The sequence below is a fragment of the Betta splendens genome, chromosome 22, assembly GCF_900634795.4.
Source record: "Betta splendens chromosome 22, fBetSpl5.4, whole genome shotgun sequence".
Lineage (NCBI taxonomy): Eukaryota > Metazoa > Chordata > Actinopteri > Anabantiformes > Osphronemidae > Betta > Betta splendens.
In genome coordinates, this window is record NC_040900.2 from 7811634 (window position 1) to 7830786 (window position 19153).

The window sequence follows — 19153 nt, forward strand, 5'->3', positions numbered from 1 at the left end:
CACTGAGTTAAAGTTGAGTTAAAGCTTGACAGGAGATGGTATTATTTAAAAAGCGCATCACTTAATGAGATATTTCTGAAGGTTTCCCATACGTTCAAAAGAATTAGGTATAAAATAGCACCTGACTATGTTTTACATTTTCATAACTTTATAATATATATTTTAAATCTAGTTGAGAATATTGTACTAAATATTTTCTGAAATATTATTTCTTAATAAATAGGGAATTTTATTTATAAATTTCAGGCCCGTTTTCATAACTAAAAGGCCCATATTTTGTGACGTGTTGAGGGGACAGGTTTATGTCTGAATGATTTCTCAGAATTGCTCTAAATGGAGACAGACTTGTTGCTCAGAGCAGGTCTGATGAACTTTCCTAGTGAGCTGTGACATGTGGTAATGAAAATACAGGTCTTGTTTGAGCGGGTACATAATTTTTTATGAAAAGCAGTTTCCTGCTTATGTAAAACACCCTGGATCTAGCGTGGATGCAGTCGGGGGAGAGAGAAGGACAGAATATAATGGGTTTCAACTGATCACACCCTACACACACACACACACACACACACACACACACACACACACACACACACACACACACACACACACTCCAAGCCACCGAAAACTCCAAGAGGATCATAAACAGCCAAACAATTTAATAAGATACATTCAATTTCATTGTGCAACATCTGTCAATTGTTAATTCTCTAGACTCCAACGTGAGACCAAGGCCAATTTAGTCAAAATGTGCGTGGAGATTCCCATTCTGTCCGCGAGGCTAATTGCACTTCATTCAACGTACCTTTAGTCTAATAAATAATCTTCTCTCTGGAGCTCTTGCACAGGCTACGCGTTTTTAGAGAAGTGGGAAAACAATGCACCATACGACAGTTACTTTTATCAAAACATAACGACAAAGGGCATACAAACAAAATAAAAACAAGCAATAATAAGCACCCTGAAACACTAATGCAAAGTTTTTCCCCTCTTCTTTTGATTGCTTATTCATAAAGTTATACATTACCCAGTTACGCCCAAAGACATTTGCAGAAGTGTGCAGTAAAGTATCTGAGAGGGATCATGTTGAATCAGTCCTTCAGTACACCTGTCCTGCAAGTTCTTTCAGACGCGTTTATTCCGTGTGGGTCTTTGGAGGAGGGTGGAGCGGCACAAACGCGGGTCCTGGGGCCGAGTCCTTCATGGGAACAAGACTGGGTCAGACTTGCTGCCCTCCCATCTCCGCCGTTTCGCCCCCCTCCCCCTCTCTCCTCTTTTTCCCTGCTCCCCCTCTCATCAGTCTGCGGAGGTGACGTCACGGCACCGAGGCGGCGGGCGCGTGGACGGCGTCGCGGCCGGCTGCCGTGCTCTTGAAGGCCAGCGGGGCTGCGATGTCACAGCTGCGGGGAGATGGAGCACTGCCACTGGCCGGCTGCCACGTGGGTCCGGTCACATAGGCCGACGTGGTGGCGCTGTACCCCATGTAGGGTGACACTGGGGTGGGAGGGGGGTAGGGAGGGATGCTGGGCGCTGTGACATAGCTGTTCACTGTGGGCAAACCATTCGGCGTCTAGGGAAGGGAGCAGAGGAGACAGGATTAAAGACCTGAAGGTTTCACATGCCGCTTTAGGTTTAGGCCCCAACTCGGTGTAGACATCTTTTAGTGATGTTGCCTAAAAACTGCAAATCACTCCCTGGAGAAACGTTGTCAAGTGCCGTCGCGCGACAGGATTTACTTCCCTTTTTAGCTGTGGTGCGGCGATGCCCCTCCCTCCCCCAAACCCAGGTAGATGCACACAAGCAGCCGAGAGCGGTAATAGAAAAAAGCTGAGGCGAGCTGCGGCGGAAAGTGGAAGGAAAAGTGACGTTTGAATTATGAACAGCACCGACTTAAATTCTAACTTCACAGCCACCACATAAAAAAGCCATTTCCCCAATTTTGATGAAAGTATGAATGATCAATTATGCACTCTCATGCCCCTGGAACGTATTAAACGTGTATAGGAACCATACTTGCATGATTGGCTGTCTGTCTGTACGCTGGGCTTGTTTTCTACCCAGAAGTGGATGGCGGTGGTGGGAGACGGGGTGGTTGAGGGCGCCGCGAAACAGATGTCCCGAGGGATTGAGAGTGAAGGGCCAGGAGGAGGTGAAAAACGATAGAGCCCGAGCCACAATGGGATCGAAGCATGAATTGGCTCCGCGTCCCTGAAACGGTGACAGGACTAGAACTGAGGAATTCACCGAAGCGATAGAGCAGGGGGCATATTCTGGTCCTGGGTGGTCTGGGACTACTGGGAATTATTTCTGCAATTGGGAATTTCCTGTTTTCTCTGACTTACTGTATTTTCATCGTCAGACTGCTTCTCTAAAATAGTGCAGTGAACTCGAGCCTCTGTGGGAGTGTGTTGGCTGGCTGCGGGTGTCTGGGTAGGTGTCTGTGGGTCCCTGCTGGTACTTGTGGGTGGCTGTGCGTCTTCACTTGACCCAGTGACACCACAGCCCATTTCAGAACGCGCGTTAAGCCGTGTTTGAAATAATGTTTTTCATTTAAATCAGCGTAATTAAACCTTTGCCCACAAAATGTCAACTATACACACTCCAGCATGCTCTCAGATCCTGTATGTGCACATTCTCTCTCTCACACACACACACACACACACACACACACACACACACACACACACACACACACACACACACACTGGAAGCAGTGCAGGAATGTATACAAAATAACAGCAAGACGTTTTCCCTGCAATGTAATTGTCCAGTAGCAGAACAGCCTCAGATATTGCCACAGAGCTGAACCCACACCTGCCTGACACAATGTCAACAAACGGTCTACAAAGGGTCTATTTTGTGGCAGCGCCCCTGTATCAGATTGCATGTTTTATTTGTGTACCTGTTATTTTGTCAACCTATTAATTAAGTTAATAAACTGTACAGACTATTATACATACGAACTCTAGCATTTAAGGATGTGGTTTAGTTATTTAATATTTAACATATTAAAATATGTAGAAGCTCCAGACGTTGTGCTAATAACAGCACAGACTGTACACACGACTAGATTAGATTAATAATATTTGCTTTATGTCTTCATGCTTTTTATTACGAGCATGTTAGTAAGCGAAAGCAAAACAGAACCGAGTCATAAAACGCACCGGTGCCATCAGGCAAATAAAGAACAAACGCGGATTCACCTTGTCACGTGCTGATCCCGCTGTTTGTATTTCAAATAATCATTAAAATGTTTAAAAACACATTCATCTCGCGACAGCAAATACTTTATGAAATATTGGGTTATGTGAGTGAGACGTTTCATCCTACCCCGTTTTCGGCTCCCTGCGCGCGCGCACCGAGCTCGTGCCTTCACCCTAAACCTATTTTAATGATGATCTTTTTCTTCTTCCGGTGTAAATCCTGACAGTCCCGCGTGAGCGTTTTGCCTCTGAGCAGCGCCTAAAGTCAACAAAACAGCCGCGGCCTCTCAGGGGACTGTGCGTTTAGGCCCGGTCAGACTTTACACACATAAAATTACCTTTAGACGTCTCCAGTGTCACAATTTGAATTAAGTTTGCATCCGGAGTCAAATCTGCCCGGCAGCTATAAAGACGACGTGACAAGTTTGAAAACGAAATCTGGGATTAAATGAGCTGCGGTTTAAAAACTCCCTGATTTAATTAATTTTTTTACGCAGACATCTTTTCTTTTTAACGCGTCTCTGCATCAAACAAACGAACTGCGCATCTTTTCGCGTCAGGTCTGGGGAGGCTGCAGTAGCTGCCAGGGTGAAACCAGAGCGGGGCGCGAGCGTTAATCTTTTGGTGGAACGGTGCTTTCTGTATCGTGCTTTGTTTTTCTTGCCATAAACTCTAATTTATAGAGTTGTTATTTTCTGCGTTTAATGGCCCACTTGTGTTCTTGTCTAGCTGGCTGGATAAGCGCTCAGTCATTGTGTCCACGCTGCACAGCTCACAGAAAGAAATGATTCCCTGTTGTCTGCGCGAGGGGACGCCGAATCTGCGCCCCGATGAAGTGGCTTAGAGACGATCTGTCCTTATCTGTAACGGGAATCTCGCTCTCATTGAAAACGAGAGACGAGCACGCATGCGCTTACGCCAGGTAGAGAAGTAGCTTAGACAAATTGTGCTGAAAATAATATATTCCTATTTATAGAAGTGGAATAAAATTTAGAAACGAACAATTAATGCACGTTAGCGGCTAAAACATTTAACTTGACGTAAAGAATTATGCGGCGATTTTTATATATGCTACAACAGGCCTATTTATCGACTATGTGTTGTAATAAATGTATATGCCTAATTAAAGTTTAGTCTTACAACGCGTTGCTATTTTCTCGTGACAACCAGCTGTAAGGCGCGTTATCGAAACGTTGGAGTTTTTCTTTGCATTTCAGCGTCTCGGCTCAGTTTGTCCCTGTACTTTAAATGAGACATATTAAATATTCTGCAATAATTTACCAGGAAAGTTAATAACGATTATATCTAGTTTTCTTCTCTAAAACGTGCTACAAATAGTTATAATAATAAAGCAGGCTTGGAAAAGTCAAGTTGACAAACGACCCTTGACCTCTTAGTAAATAATGTGCACTGTAATTGTTGGTCAGTGCTCATATCCACGAACAATATAATAAGTGTATAAAAATATTTTAAATGCACCCAGTGGCTAAGAGGGAGCGGTAATGGGGGTTCCACGCCATATTAATTAAAATTAAATACTATTCTGATTTTTAAAGGCAGTGTTAATTTTTTTTCTATTTTTAGTTTACACAAAATGAGGTGTGTCCGTTCTTAGCCTTTTACCTGTGTGTATTTTGCTTCTAAATGCGGTTTACCCACGCCATTGACTAGTGGACAGCTTGCTGGTGGGAAATTTGTCCTGTTTATAGCGCTCCATTCTTCTAGTTTGGCGCTGGGAAAGGATGGACTGTCACTAACTGGGGGGGCAAAAGAGAGGAGAGAGGAAAGTCAGAGAGGTGTTTTGTGAGATTAAAGGAAAAAGACCCGCATAGGCCGCTGCTTCCCATGCAAACACCGGGCCCAGGTTAGCCAGGATGCACGAGACATAATAAACCCTTTGACATTTCCAACTGAAGCACGGTCATGTGTCACTTTACGCACAAGTAGCTCAGGTGTCAGTGGGCGTCCGTGTGCCCAGCGTCTAAAACGCAAAACCCCGTTCTGGTGTCACTGTTTACATCCAACAATCTGATACTGAGACTGTTTTCTGTTAGATTGTGTCCCAAGTGCCAAATGGTCGTGTTAGTTTTTCCCACTGCCACTGTTCGGTGAACTTACCCGACCTCGTGTTTTTGTCAAGGGTTTTCTACGAATGTTATGAGAAGTGAACGTATCTGCGGCAGCTTGAATCTACTTCCACAGCTTAACTCGTTGGAGCGTAAAATTCGACAACGGAGGCCCAAGGTTCTAACTTGGTACTACTCGTTTTTTTTATTTACTTACATTTAGTGTATTTTGATGCGTGTGATTGGAGGCACACGTACCATCCTATCACATGTAACCTACACTGTGTGTGCGTCAAATAAAATAAGCAAAATCGCTAATAGTTTATATTAGATTTTCACATGCTGTCTTAATTTCTTAATGATCATCAGTCATTTTCCATAAATTCCACGTGCGCTTTGTAAATGCTGAAATCATTTTGGTGCAAATGAGCCCCCACGTCACTAAGTTGCGCTCCAACAGCCCCGCATTGAGAAACCTGCGCGTACACACAGCTGCTAATAATTTGGAAATGCATAAATTGTTTATAAAAGCGGCCTTTTAAAACACATTCCTTCCCCGGTGATTTGTCGTTCATATCTGTCTCACGCGTGTCCTGTTTAGATTGCCCGTGGTAGGTTTTTGCATGAGGGTGGAAGCGGAGAGGAGCCGGGGCGTGTTTAAGCGTGGCAGCCCCGGATCCTGAGCGCGAGGCTCTCGACTGAACGACTGACACCACTTCCCCTTCTGCCGCTGGAAAACGAGCTCTCAGGAAAAAAAAAAAACCCTTTCACAACACCGAGGCGGCCATTAGCACTGATTTACACCGGATCCTGTTTCACTGTTTCCAAAACACCCGTGGTCTTGTTGCGAGCGAGACAAACGTTACCTGGGCCTATACCTGCATGTGACACGAGAGAAACGTAACGCGGCCACGAGTAGAGCCTTCCAAACCTGCCGAGTGCGCAGCCGTGCACAAAATGTCTGTCCAAGTTGCGGCAAACGCGCAGCGGCACCTTCAACTCGCTGCCTTCCCCTCCGCCATCCTAATATTCTACATCCGCCTCTTAATTATCACTGCAAGCCGGACCATCTGGTTCTGAACTGACCTGCCTCCCCGTTCAAATCAGTATCAGCAGGCGGGTCAAACGGCGTTCGAGCTCTCTCCGCAGAGGCCTCGGAGTTCATATTGTTCCAATAGTTACTCTTGGAGACCTATAAAAACGATTAGACGACCGAAAATCCCTCTCTCCAAAACACGCAAGTTCGCACTCTCGCGCGCAAAAACACCATCAAAAGTTGTGTAAATGCAGTGCAATAAAGAAACGGGACCGCGCTCCACACAGTCGTGCTTACTTTGTTGCTCTGTAATAGACCGTATCCCCAGAATATCTGTCACAGAGTGCGACGAAGGCCATATCCTGTGCATGGCCATGTGTCCGGGGAGGGTGGGCATGCCGGGGGGGGTGGGCACTTTGGATGTCGGGTATGAGTAGAGGTGGTTGTAGGGTATCGTTGGTTGTGGCGGTGCATGGGGCGCCTGCTTGCCCGACTCGTATTGGCTCTGCTGGGACAGATTCCCGATCTTGTTGCGGAGGATCCGGCTGATGGAGCTGACTGAGGGGAGGTTGAACTTATCGCAAACCCCGTCCGCTAGTAGCCTGTCCCGGATCTCCCAGGCAAAAATCCCCGGGTCCCTCTGCTTGTACGTCCGTATGTGCTTGACCACGGTGGGCGTCGTGACCCGCGGCTTGCTGCCTCCGATGGCCCCCGGCAGGATGGAGCCCGTCTCGTTGTAGCGGGCCAGGATCTTGCTGACGCAGCCGTGGGAGACGCGCAGCTGCCGGCTAATGTCACAGGGTCGAATCCCGAGCTGGGCCAGCTCCACTATCCGGAGCCTGATGGCGTTCGGGAGCGGCCTGCCGTTCACAAAAACACCACCGAGCTGGTTCACCTCGCCGAAGGCTGGCTCTGGTGTCAGAAACAAACACACCAAACGGCAGAACAATGAGACGGCGATAACCGAACCAAGGCCCACTGCAGCGTTCCAACAGCCTGACGTTAAACAACGGCGTTTCTTTATGCAGATATAATCCTATGAAATATTAGTAATTATATGCAGTGGAATATAGCAGAGATATTACTCGTCTGTTTTTATTTGAGTTGTTTCGTTTGTAATTCATCATTAGGGCGTAAACAACGTTCATTACGACAGCTTAATATTTAGAATTAAGCCATTTTTAGCATAATGTTACAACTTTTATATAATAGTTCCCAGTTCGGCAAACTCCTGCTCCCACCAGAACAAAACTGTTCTACTTTCAGTTTTGTGTTAATGTCATAGGTGAGAACTGCTGATCGCTGACTGATCGTCGTCCTCCACACAGACTAGTTTGACAAACTTTGACGCACTTGTCGAGTGGCCGGTGTCCAAATTCACGCATGCAATAATTCAGTCTGCTGGTTTCTTCCCACTTGATTAACCTGTCCGAACATCACGCGCAGTCTTTCTCTATATTTCCCCACCTTGCTGTAGGACGGTGACCCGTTCGCTGCATCTCTCTCGAGCAAAAACCGAGCCGAGCCTGAACTCACCCATCGTGTTAAAGCCGCAGATGAAGAACACGGTGTCCTGTTTGTGCGTCCTGCGTGGATCCTGCTCCGCGTCCAGCGTGTCCACCGTCCAAGACCGCGTCCAAGAAAATGTTTCTTGCGCGATAAGGAACGAGAGGGACAAAATTCTCGATCTGTTTCCTGACGGCGCCGGAGACAGGCTTACATTTCAATGTGTTGGAACCGGGAGGCCGGACTTCCAGCGCTCCTCTCCCGCTGATTGGCTCCGCGCTCCAGCCCAAATTTGCAGTTTGCTCAGAGCGGTGCAGCCATTGGTCCAAACGTTTGACATGTCAAGTTTTCAGAGATCGCCCCCCAACCGTCTTCCGCGTGTTACAGAGTTGGTGATACACCACCACCAGTGCGTTTGGTATTGGGATAGATAGTGAGCACAATGCAGTATCAAGGGTTTGGATCAGAGCTGTCGCCTCAGCGCGGTGCTGGTCAGTTGAAACCACAAAAACAAGATGCGTAAAAATTTCATTGGTCAGAAAATATTCACCCGAAACCTTCCTATTGCTATTATATAATTATTTTAAGACGTGATTTTATTTGTCATTTATATCCTAAAAATAAAATAACTTTAAAGTTTAATATATAAACAAAGAGAAGGAGCTTCCTGACATTGGGTGTCGTTACCGTTCCTTACGTCAACTTTTCAAATGGGACCATTAAAGAAATGAGACGGGATTAATGATTGGTTTTCAGTAATGTAATTGACTGCGCGATTATGGTAAATTTCAACGTGTTCTGCGCACCTGACGATTAAGATTATTCTAATTAATCGCCCACGTTTCTCCTCGTTTTTGCGCATCAGGCGTCGTCTGGACTCAACGCCACAAACGAGTCCTTCGCGGGAGGTGGCTCTGCTAAACATGAGGTAACGGAAAGGTTTAACCTTTGGAAGGAATTTGTCTAATTGTGTCGTTTGAAGGTAAATGTCAAATTTAAACCCTCCCCCAGACTGTATAAATTTTAAAGTAAATATGATTTGACACATTCATATCCACCTGAAAACGAAAGTTCTACCCAACGTTACAATTTTCAATGAATAATTTTTACCTTTCCGTTTTAAACTATTTTTCAATTTGCATTGTGCCTTTGCGCCAACCAGGCCAAACGCAATCCCCACTCTCCAATTACGCACATCGAGCTTTGAGGACGTGCGGTTTGTGGAGCCCTTGTATGATAAAGAAATTAAATTTTATGTCTTAACCTTTACATAATTCCCCAAAAGGCTTAAAAAGAGATCATTTCTGACGTTACTACCTCTGCATGCACGGGCCGGCTTTACAGAAATCCCCTCTTGCAACTAATAATAAAGATTTGTTGCTTCCCGACACGAGAAACAAACACAGGCCATAACTTTGCGCCTCCGCTCTCTCCCCATTTCTCGACACGTGCTTCGGGTTTTCTCGTGTCATATTTTAGAAAGGCCACGTTGCGTGACTGACCTTCATCTCAAAACACCGCGCGGGGATCAGCGTGCATGTAAACATCAAACGGCGCTCCTGTACCGCCGTGCAATTAGGAATATTATTGAAAGCCTTCGCTGACATTAAACATAGTGGAGGCTGCAAGGGGCCAAAACGCACACAAGTCTTCCCCATTTGTTTCAGCACGTTCGGCTCTGTCGTTTGAGCACTGAAGCCTAAACCCATTATTCCTCCATTTGATTTAGTTCCTCGCTTTCCCGGGATGGATGGCACATCTCTCACATTAGTCTTTCACAGATTATAGCGCGCCCCAACTCCAATAGGAATTCGACCCATAAACAGGCGCAAACCGATGCTTTTCTTTTGCCCACGACCAACGCGGTGTTTTGCGGATTAATATTAACAAAAGTCTCCCTCCAGCGTGGCGCGCGCGCTCCAAACGCCCACCCTGCTCGGCTCCCAGGCTCCTAATGTGTCGAGGGCAATGTTTACCGTGGGGAGACGTGCTCGACTTGTTTCCATTGAGGTGCCACTGATGGCTAAAATAACAAAAGGTCAGCGGTAAGGGATTAAAGGTCTCCGCAAACTGCTACATCTTCCTCGTGTGCGCTAAACAGACGTGCGCTTTGCTTTTTTTCTGTCTTATAATGGGAATCCAACCTGTAGACGCACGAGGCTACACGCACAGCGGTGGCCATCACCGGTTTTATGCGTTTATTTGATCAATTACGCACGACTTAAAATTATTATTTAATCACTGGTTGAAATTGTTATTAATAATAGTAATAATAATAATAATAATAATAATAATAATAATAATAATAATAATAGGAGCCGTTAACGAGGATTAGATGCGTATCATGTGTTTATCATTAGCTAGTATGTGGCCCTTTATGTGAATGGACTGAATTAATCTGTGTATCTCAGCAAGCAACGACTTCTTTTTGCTCCTGGGGTCCGTTTTTTGTGTTATTTCCCGTGCGTCCGTGAACGCCACTCCAGCGCTAACAGGCCTCCACGCATGATTTCCAGCCTCTACATGGCTGTCACATGCCTGTACTGCTCACAAGCCCCAAAATCGTCCATGTCGAATTGAGCTGTTCGTGCGCATGTGAAGGCAATGCATCACTTGTCAGACGACATTGTGCAACGGCGCAGTCGCGGGTTCGACGCTGTTTCCCCGCCGAATGCTTCGCTTTCCCACTTTCTGTGGCTTTGGTCTCGGACGTCAGAGGGTTAAACCCTCCTGCACAGTAGGCTGTGCTGTGTGACAGTAGGTCTTTACATAATAGAAATCTTACGGACGGTTATGCTTTGAAGATAAACGTACATCACACAAAGGAAGTTGCACAACACTGTAATTAATGAAACGCGTTTTGGTTCCATCCAGTTGAGTGTTATGCGGGTTTCTTGCTATACGCAACAAGCAGATGACTGAGACTATTCCCACTGTGTGCGCGTGTGCGTGGAAGAAAATGAAAGAGGCGCGCTGCACCACGTACTCCCGATAATCTACGATTTAATGCATGAGAAGCATTTTGTAAATAATATCATATTGACGTGATTTTCCAGCAGCGCGTTTGCAGTAAAGTGACCTGCTGCTCTTCAACGCACCAAGGTGTTGGTTCTGTGGAGAACAAAGGTGCACGAATAATCACATTTCTGCCGTTAAATCAATGTTTGTAATAATGATAAAGTGACGGCAATAACGAACTATGATAATCTTAAAACAGATTTTCTCCTGTGAACAAAGGCTGCCTCTCCTGGACGTTTGCTTTTACTTGTTTGTGTCGCGACTTTCTTTCACGTTAACCCTGATTTTCATGGTCATAATTGTGTTGACGCCTAAAAATAACTTGTTTGTGAGTCCATCGTGTCTCTGTGGCGTTTTTTCTGTCGTCAGGAAAAATCTTCATTGTCCCAGAGCGTCTTCGGAAATTAGTGTCTGACTGTCATCCCCAGGTCACACAAAAGGTTCGACTTCCCTTCTGTTTGTTAAGTGGTCGCACATTTAGAGGAGATGAAACTGTTTTGCTCAATATTAAAAATAATAAACAAAGACAAGAACGCATCCACCTGCGTTCGTTTACTTCTAAAAGCTGTAGCCTTCTGGCAAAACAGCTATAAAGTGAGATAACACTCCCACCTCAGCGATCCTCTTCATGTATGAGCAAATACTTAACCACCTCCTTGTTGTTTGTTTTGTTTTTTATTATTATCTCAATTTCAGCAAGTAAAGACACGAGGAATCGTTCTCCTCGACGGTGAGACACAGAGGGCTGCGCATAAAGACTGTTGGTTGGTGACTGACTGGTATCAACTAAAATATAAAACGGATCAAAACAAATATTGGAGGATGAAGCCGGATTTCGATTTAATGTAATCGAAATATATTATCTTGTAGCATCAATGGTTCATGGGTTGAAAGAAGCGTCTCTAATTAAGATTCAACCCTTAAATAATTAATCTTTAATTTTAGTTGAAATTTTCACGAGCGACGGAATTTATTAAACGAAACATAAATATAAATAACGTTGCTTTCTTGTGGTTGGAAAACCGGAAAATGTAACGCTTGAAATGAGAATGTTAAGAATTATTTTCAAGGGTTCTTTCTCAATCATTGAGCTCCTCTCTGTACGTGGTAGTGATGATGATGACGATGATGATGATGATGATGAGGGGGGGAGGTCCATTAACCACCAAATAGTCTAACGCGCCTTTGATCCAGTTTAGTGGAGGTTTAGGTTTATTTAATGTAATCTGAACCACCATCGCTTACATTTTCTGGTCATGAGATTTTAATCAATGACTATTTTCATCTAATGGCGCAACAGGAAAAGAAAACGCATAGTAAAACAGAAAAACCCAGGAAAAACACCGACGAAAAAGGCAAGAGGATGAAGATCACGAATCGAACATCAGCAGAATTAAAGCAATTAAAAAAAAATAAAAACCAGGTTATAATTTTATTATTATTGTTGTTTAATCTCTCGTCTTTGACACTTGATACAAAAAACGTGTACGCTCTCACAGGTTAATATTGATATTATTTCTATTATTTACATCATTAATAATACTTAAATAACGGTGATCTGATAAATTTAATTTTTATTTAAAACATATTTGAGGCACAAGACTGAATTTAGATTGACAGCTCTCGCTGTGGTATAAAACTACATCTGCAGCATCTTTGACGCAGCGACTCTGCGCAGCTCGGCTTATCTGCGGAGAAAGCGGCAGAGCAGCGAGAACAGCGTCCCTCAGTCCCCGGTTTACTGCGCCAACTGAGATCCCGAAGGAAATCCAAGTCACCACTAACTGAGGGTTGGAGGTCTGTCATCTCAGCTGTCCTCCAACTGACTGACACGCGCGAACCCTTCGCCCTACGCGTGCGTGCGCGCGCGCGCATGTTGCTGTGACAAGCCAGCAGTTTGTCCCCAGAACCACCACTAGTCCGCTTTATTGCGGAGGGAACCGGCGTCGCCTCCAGCTGTTTGATACAAACAAGACACGACTGCGGAGCTTTCGTGCGCGCGCTCTGCTGGCGTCACTCGACGGCCTCTGAAACAAGCCGCACGGACGACTCGGAGCGTCGCGGGCCAAACTCCGGTGACATTATTAAAGTGTTTCTGCGTGTTCGCGCCGCGCGGCCTTAATGAGGACGAGCGCGGGGTTAACGGCCTGCGTGGACGCGTTTCAGGAGGCCCGCCCCGCGTTTTCAGCACAGAGGGTCAAACAGAAACAATATTTACGACTCTTTCACGCATATATCACTTTGACATCCGTTCGTCTGGCACATGGCATCCATTAGTATCAAATATTTCATTCCGGCCTCATTTGGAGCCGCTTTTTGTCCCGGACCAGTGACACTAGGGGGTGAAAACGGCGCAACCTCTGCTCGGAGACGTGCAAATGGGGAGCTGCTGCGGACCACACCGCCGCGTTGTGCGCTATAAGCGAGGAATCTTTGAGTCATACCTAGATTGGAGCTATATTCAATTTCCTCATCCATTAAGACCCGTGCATGAGCGCACAAGCATTCCTGCAATTAGTCAGGTTTGGGCACACGAGCTTTAGGTTTTTTATACAGTGTTATTGGATTACTGGGCGCACACAATATCCTCCTACACAAACACAGATCAACGTGAGTCAGATTTAAAATGCCAGTGATGATTGTAACAACATCCTAGACGCTTTGTGCCCTTATATTGAATGTACAGCTATAAAAATGAGCTTTTCGTTTATTCCAGTTAAAACAAGAACGCCGCACAGCACCGAGGCGTCACACCTCACTCGACTGCCTCATTCAATCACAAAGCGTAATATGACGACATGTGAGTCGCGTGTCCAGCGGCTTGTTTTGGCATCAGGTGTGCTGCAGGACGCACCACGTTAAGAATAACGCGTCTGCCGTCATTACCTGAGGGCTCCCGCGTGTTCCTAAAACCAGAATGCCTGCGGATGATCACAAATGCGGCAGATTCAGCGTCTGCACGCAAGAAAACCGGACAGTGTTTGTTTCGAAGTACAGTGGCGCCACCTGGTGGACGCGCAAGAAACAATTAGTGGCGACAATCTGGACTACACTAAACATCTCCAACCATTCACCAACATGAGGAGATAAGTAAACGGTGAATAATGCGAGTTATGTTGATACAGACCACTGAAATGTCAAATAATAAGTTATACAGTCATTTGACTTAAATGTAGCTGCATTCCTCGTGCTTTTATTTGATATTTTTCTATGAATACCTGTGATTATTCTGTACTGTATGTTCTTCAGATCTGGATGGCCACTTTGTTGTAGGTATAAAACCAGAAGAAAATCATCTGCTTCCTTTCTGGACCCAAGATGCAGCACAGCAGCTAGAAAACAGCAGCGGCGGCTTTCATCCTTTGTTCTCTGTTCCTTCCTCAGATGTACAAAAGGAAGGATGGAGTATGAGAAACCACAGGTACACACACTCCTTCCTCTAATTCAGTTTGACTACCAGCTATTGTTAATATGTATTACCAGCTACTACTATGTGAGAGAGTGACAGATCTTCTGTGTTGCAGCCACAGTCTGGTCTGTCTGTGTCTGAGGTTTGAGGTTTGATGTGTGTCCTGCAGAGGGCAACCAAGTATTCCAGATGTAGCACTCATAATGTGTTTTTAGTATGAGCCGTAATGTTATAGTCCAAACACAGTCCCATGTCCTGTGGTTTAAAAGCTTCAGTAAAGTACAATACAGATTATTTTATTTTATTCTTTGCAGAACATATATGGTATCACCTCTCTCCCCTTCAAACAGTAGGTGGAAAGTGTTTTTATTAAACCTCATTTCTTTTTAATTTAATTCTATTTAAAACATGATAGCATGACAAAGCATGATACTGGTCTGGTCAAATTAAGGAAACAGTCATTTCACAAGTAAAAGTTTAGAAGTTCAGTCAGTAACGATTTTAAGAAAAGACTAAACATTTTTTTTAACTATTAGAATAGTTTGAAGTGTAGTGGGACGTAGAAACAGGAAGTTTCCATCTTTGCAGCGTGATGTGTTCATGCATTCTCATTTCCCAATAAGACTTGGTGATCAGATTGGTGTCAGCCAACATGTTGTTTTGTGTGTCCTTTTTGCACAAATCCCTTCGGCACACAGAGGTTTTGTGCCTTAAAGCGCCGCACAAACAAACCTGACTTTCTGACACACTTTCGCTGAGCCGCGAGCACACAGCTGCTGCATGGTCAAGCAGCCTCACAAGACCCGCGCGTTACTGCAGGGGGAGTTCTGCGTCTGCCAAGTAATTATCCCCCGCCGCCCCTCTCCAAAATGCTAATGGTATTTACAGGACAGAGGGAAGGGAGAGGACACCAGCAGCAGGTGCAGCTGCTGAAGCACCACGTTGCTCTGAGGGGGAACAGAGGGGTCATTGGGGCCCTGGAGGTGACGGATCATCAACCAGATTGAGTCCAGATCAACGTTACGGGACTCGTGTCTTTGATCTGTTTGCGGCCGGGTCACGGTTTGAGTGATAGATGTCAGCGGGTGGAACAGTCGCTAATATGACGGTGCCGGTGAAGCCCACTCACTTCACACGTCATGTTTAGGTCAAGAATCACCAGCGTGATGAATCACTACAGAATAATTACAGAAAAGGTCAAAAATAACTAACTGCTGCTTTGACTTGAACCATCCACAAACGGTAATGGCTGTAAAAGAGTTTTTGAAAATGCTTCTTGCACTGACTGTAAATTTTAAATAATACATTTAACAACACACAACAAGACTGGTCACCTTTAAAAGCACCATCACAGCTTCAGAGTGTTCCATAGTCTATACGAATACTCTCACTGCTGAATTCTGCAGAGCCTCCTGAGCCCGAACGGGTCAGCTGTCCAGATTTCAGCCAGCGAGTGTGAGAAAGCTCTGGATTTGGCTGAGGACGGCCCGGGGATGGAGAGCTGAACAACAGAGTAAATATTTGGCAGTGGAGAGCTCTTGGAAGCTGCGGAGGACCCTCTCTGGGTGAGGCCTGCGGGTGTTAAATAGATTAAGGGGCTGATGGGTCATTGTGGACAGAGAAAATTCCCGCTCTTTGGACATGACTTCTCTTTGCCTCTGCGTGTTTTTGCTCTCCAATGGAGTGGCCTCTGTGAACCGAGCACTCCAGCGCGCCTACTGTAATCCGCTGCTGTTTGTCAAACACCGGGAGGCCGTAGTGTACACACACTCGATGCTGGGAGTAGTTGTCCTCTATATATTTGCCCCCAGAAGCTACGTTGAATCCTAAAAAAACCCACCTTAAACTACTTTTAACGCATGTGCGTAACGTGCGTAAAAACGCCTTTTCCACACTTTGCGCTATTAACACCAGTCGCCGACTTTGCTGAACTCTAATAATCTAAGAGGAATTTCATACGTCCTGAATCACACGTAATATTGCGCTTAACTATAGACTGGGCGGCAGCAGACGCAGAGCAGTAGATAGTGTCCCGGATCCTATTCAGCTCCATTCAAAACCATGACAACACGGAACAAGCTCGGATTTATCCTGCAAACTTAAAGGACATTGTGCCGGGGCGTCAATCAGGCATTATTGCGGGACTGAACAAATGCAAAATCTTGACTGGAACAAATGCTTCCAACGGGTCTCGGACGCGGGGCTACATTTTCCCCTTTGTCCCCTTCCTGTGGTTGGCATGTATTTGTGCTCCCTCTCGGCCGACCACCCAGGACGCCAGGGGAGGCAGGTCCACCAGCGCTCTGCTCGCGGCCTCAGGCACCGCGCTGAAGTGGATGGAGGCACATATCAATATCAAATGGGACAGGAGAAAACGGGCCGCATGAGGCTGGAGTCGCGCTTTGCATTCCGCGTGTTTTACATGTGCGGCAGCACAAAGAGGCGCACACAAATCCGCCAGCCCGCGTCAGACCGCGCACGGAATGGTCAGATGTCATCAATGTACAATCTGGACGCTTCCGTTTAGAAAGTCATTAAATCGGTTTCTTTTTTTATAATTACGATTACTTTTCAAATTGGGTTTTATTTCTTGCCAAACGACCTCAACAGTGGAGATTACCTCCACCCTCTCTCTTCCTGCATTAGAAGTCCTCGTCTCCTCCACCATCCATAAACCACTAAACTTCTCACGTCTGCAATTAATACGTCTCTAATGGACGTATTAGTTAAACCAACTCACAGGCATCACGCTAATTGCTCACTTTGTATGTAAATGTTGGTACACTTTGTTTGGGCGAGAGGATGGCGGAGGGAGGAGGAGGAGGGGGGGGGGGGGGGTGATGGGACGGGCTCTGTTGTCAGTTGCCACCCAAGACGTGATTCAGCTCCAACAATTACCATTATCTGTTCCCCAGTTTGACGATACGGGGCGAATCTGTAATGATGACGAGTGTTTCCTTCGCTCATTGTTGACGCGTTGCCGTTTTTTCTCCAGTGTTTCCCCACCTACCGTCTTTGGGTGACAGCACTCCAGCCATTCAGGTACTCAGCGGAGGAGGGGGGGGGCTTTATAAGCGCGCAGCCTTGTGTTTGCAGCCACTGGAGTGCTGTTTGTGTAAACACTGAGCCCGGTTGGACACAGCGCGGGTGTTTGGACAGTGCGTAAAGTGGATCCGCGGCTTGGACAGACGCATTACTGTAGGCGCCCGTTTCTTTTTTTTGCGCAAAACAAACGCGGATTGCGGACAAAGACGCGATGGCGGCAGCGGCCAAATTCAGCTTTTCCGTCAGGAGCATCCTCGATTTGCCTGAGAAGGATGCGGAGGCAGCGCCGCGGTGCTCCACGGTTTACTCCTCCTGCTCGTCCAGCTCGCCCTACATCTCCTGGATGGACTGCGACCGGAGCCCATGCATGTGTAAGTACATGGTTGAATTGAATACATTGTGCTTCCTTACAATCATTATTTTAAGTCTATATATTCATTCTAAAATTATAATCCAATAGCTCTTAGTTGTTGAAATGAAGTGTTGACATCTCCTCACATGGAATGAGAAGATAGCGTCTAACCTGTAATAATTTCCCCTGCAGCGTCCGATGAAGGCAGCCTCGAGGCCTCTCCCGACTCCACCAAACCGGACGACTCCTCCCTGGACTCGGAGCCCGACAAGGGCAAGAAGAGCAAGAAGCGCCGGGTTCTGTTCTCCAAGGCCCAGACCCTGGAGCTGGAGAGGCGCTTCCGCCAGCAGCGCTACCTGTCCGGGCCCGAGAGGGAGCAGCTGGCCCGGCTGCTCAGCCTGACGCCGACCCAGGTGAAGATCTGGTTCCAGAACCACCGCTACAAGATGAAAAGAGGTCGGGCGGAAGGAGGCCCGCCGGACGTGGAGGTGGCGCCGCCGCCTCTGTTGCGCAGGGTCGTGGTTCCCATCCTGGTCCGCGACGGGAAGCCGTTCCACCCGTGCCTGCTGGACGCGGAGAAATCCAGCTGTTTGCCCGCGTCCTCCCAGCCGGGCCCCTTCTCCCTGGCCTACCCGTCGCTCCAGCATCCAGTCGCGCTTCCCCACCAGTACCAGCACTTTCCTGCCGCTGCCGCGTCCAGATTCGCCTGGAGGGACTTTTGGAGCGACTCGGTCCACTTTAATGCCTTCAAGTGAAGACCTCGTTTCAATGCACAAACTCACTTAGACCTGCATCAGATGTTTCTGAATGTGAACTCTAAACATAGATTTTCCACAGAACAAACGATATTTTGCACATTTTATTTTGATATTGTAGCTTGTGAGATCAAAAATCTTAATATTTTTTCGTGCTTGGGCTTCCTGACGTAGCCCGCATACTTTAATTATCCGGTGAGATTATATGCACCCAGCTGTGTGGGTTTAAATGTAATATTTGTACATAGAGGTTTCATGTACATTAGGCCGCAATAGGCGGCGATAGAGGAGCAATACTATTGAATGTTTCAAAGGAAGTTATTTGCTGTTTTAATGAGACCTTTGGTTGTTTGAACTGTTAAAATGTTTGAAATTGTTAATAAACCTTTCCTATATTTTGTATGAACACTTTTACACTTGTATTGTGCTTTATTTTATTTCCATTCTGCTCAGAACAGTCTTTGCTGAATGGAAAGAATTTGGGTGCAAGAATAGCCCAAATTTTATTTTACTTGAGTGTGAAACACATTCATGACATCAACAATCCCCGCGTGTTTGGTTCAGCTGGTGTTAAAATCCCAACATGGACAGTTTGTGAAACCTAAAATATGTAGCAGGTCTAGACGGGGGGCCACGCCGGCTTTTCTAATGTTAAAAACTAATTATGCACCTAAAAGCTGAGCAAACATCGCTGCTCTCAAAGGTCTGGATTTGCTTAAGCATAAGAATAGCCAGTAAACATTGCAGCCTCCCTCACTATGGCACC

At 46.0% G+C, this 19153-nt stretch overlaps 2 protein-coding genes across 3 annotated transcripts; one reads left to right on the forward strand and one right to left on the reverse strand.

Moving 5' to 3' along the window:
• Window positions 1–641: 641 nt before the first annotated feature.
• Window positions 642–8011, reverse strand: pax9 (paired box 9). Of its 2 annotated transcripts, XM_029138740.3 has the most exons (4): window positions 7839–8011; window positions 6600–7214; window positions 4824–4957; window positions 642–1567 (listed from the first exon to the last, which is right to left on the reverse strand). In XM_029138740.3, exons 1-4 carry the CDS (start codon window positions 7840–7842, stop codon window positions 1313–1315), a joined length of 1008 nt encoding a protein of 335 aa, XP_028994573.1. In that variant the 5' UTR covers window positions 7843–8011; the 3' UTR covers window positions 642–1312. The 2 variants fall into 2 exon arrangements, with proteins under 2 accessions (XP_028994573.1, XP_028994574.1); XM_029138741.3 differs by lacking the exon at window positions 4824–4957.
• A 9102-nt stretch (window positions 8012–17113) lies between these two features.
• Window positions 17114–18929, forward strand: nkx2.9 (NK2 transcription factor related, locus 9 (Drosophila)). Its single transcript, XM_029139274.3, has 2 exons — window positions 17114–17651; window positions 17825–18929. Exons 1-2 carry the CDS (start codon window positions 17492–17494, stop codon window positions 18385–18387), a joined length of 723 nt encoding a protein of 240 aa, XP_028995107.1. The 5' UTR covers window positions 17114–17491; the 3' UTR covers window positions 18388–18929.
• The last annotated feature ends 224 nt before the right edge of the window (window positions 18930–19153 follow it).

What these genes read in the sequence shown, in the direction of transcription:
- pax9 (XM_029138740.3), bottom strand. An exon ending in GTCTATTACAGAGCAACAAA is followed by an intron (nt 4,958 to 6,599) that starts GTAAGCACGACT and finishes TTGCCCCCCCAG; the next exon opens with TTAGTGACAGTCCATCCTTT. An exon ending in TAGAAGCAAAATACACACAG is followed by an intron (nt 1,568 to 4,823) that starts GTAAAAGGCTAA and finishes TCCCTTCCCTAG; the next exon opens with ACGCCGAATGGTTTGCCCAC.
- nkx2.9 (XM_029139274.3), top strand. Translation starts at nt 17,492, where the DNA reads ATGGCGGCAGCGGCCAAATTCAGCTTTTCCGTCAGGAGCATCCTCGAT. An exon ending in CGACCGGAGCCCATGCATGT is followed by an intron (nt 17,652 to 17,824) that starts GTAAGTACATGG and finishes TTTCCCCTGCAG; the next exon opens with CGTCCGATGAAGGCAGCCTC.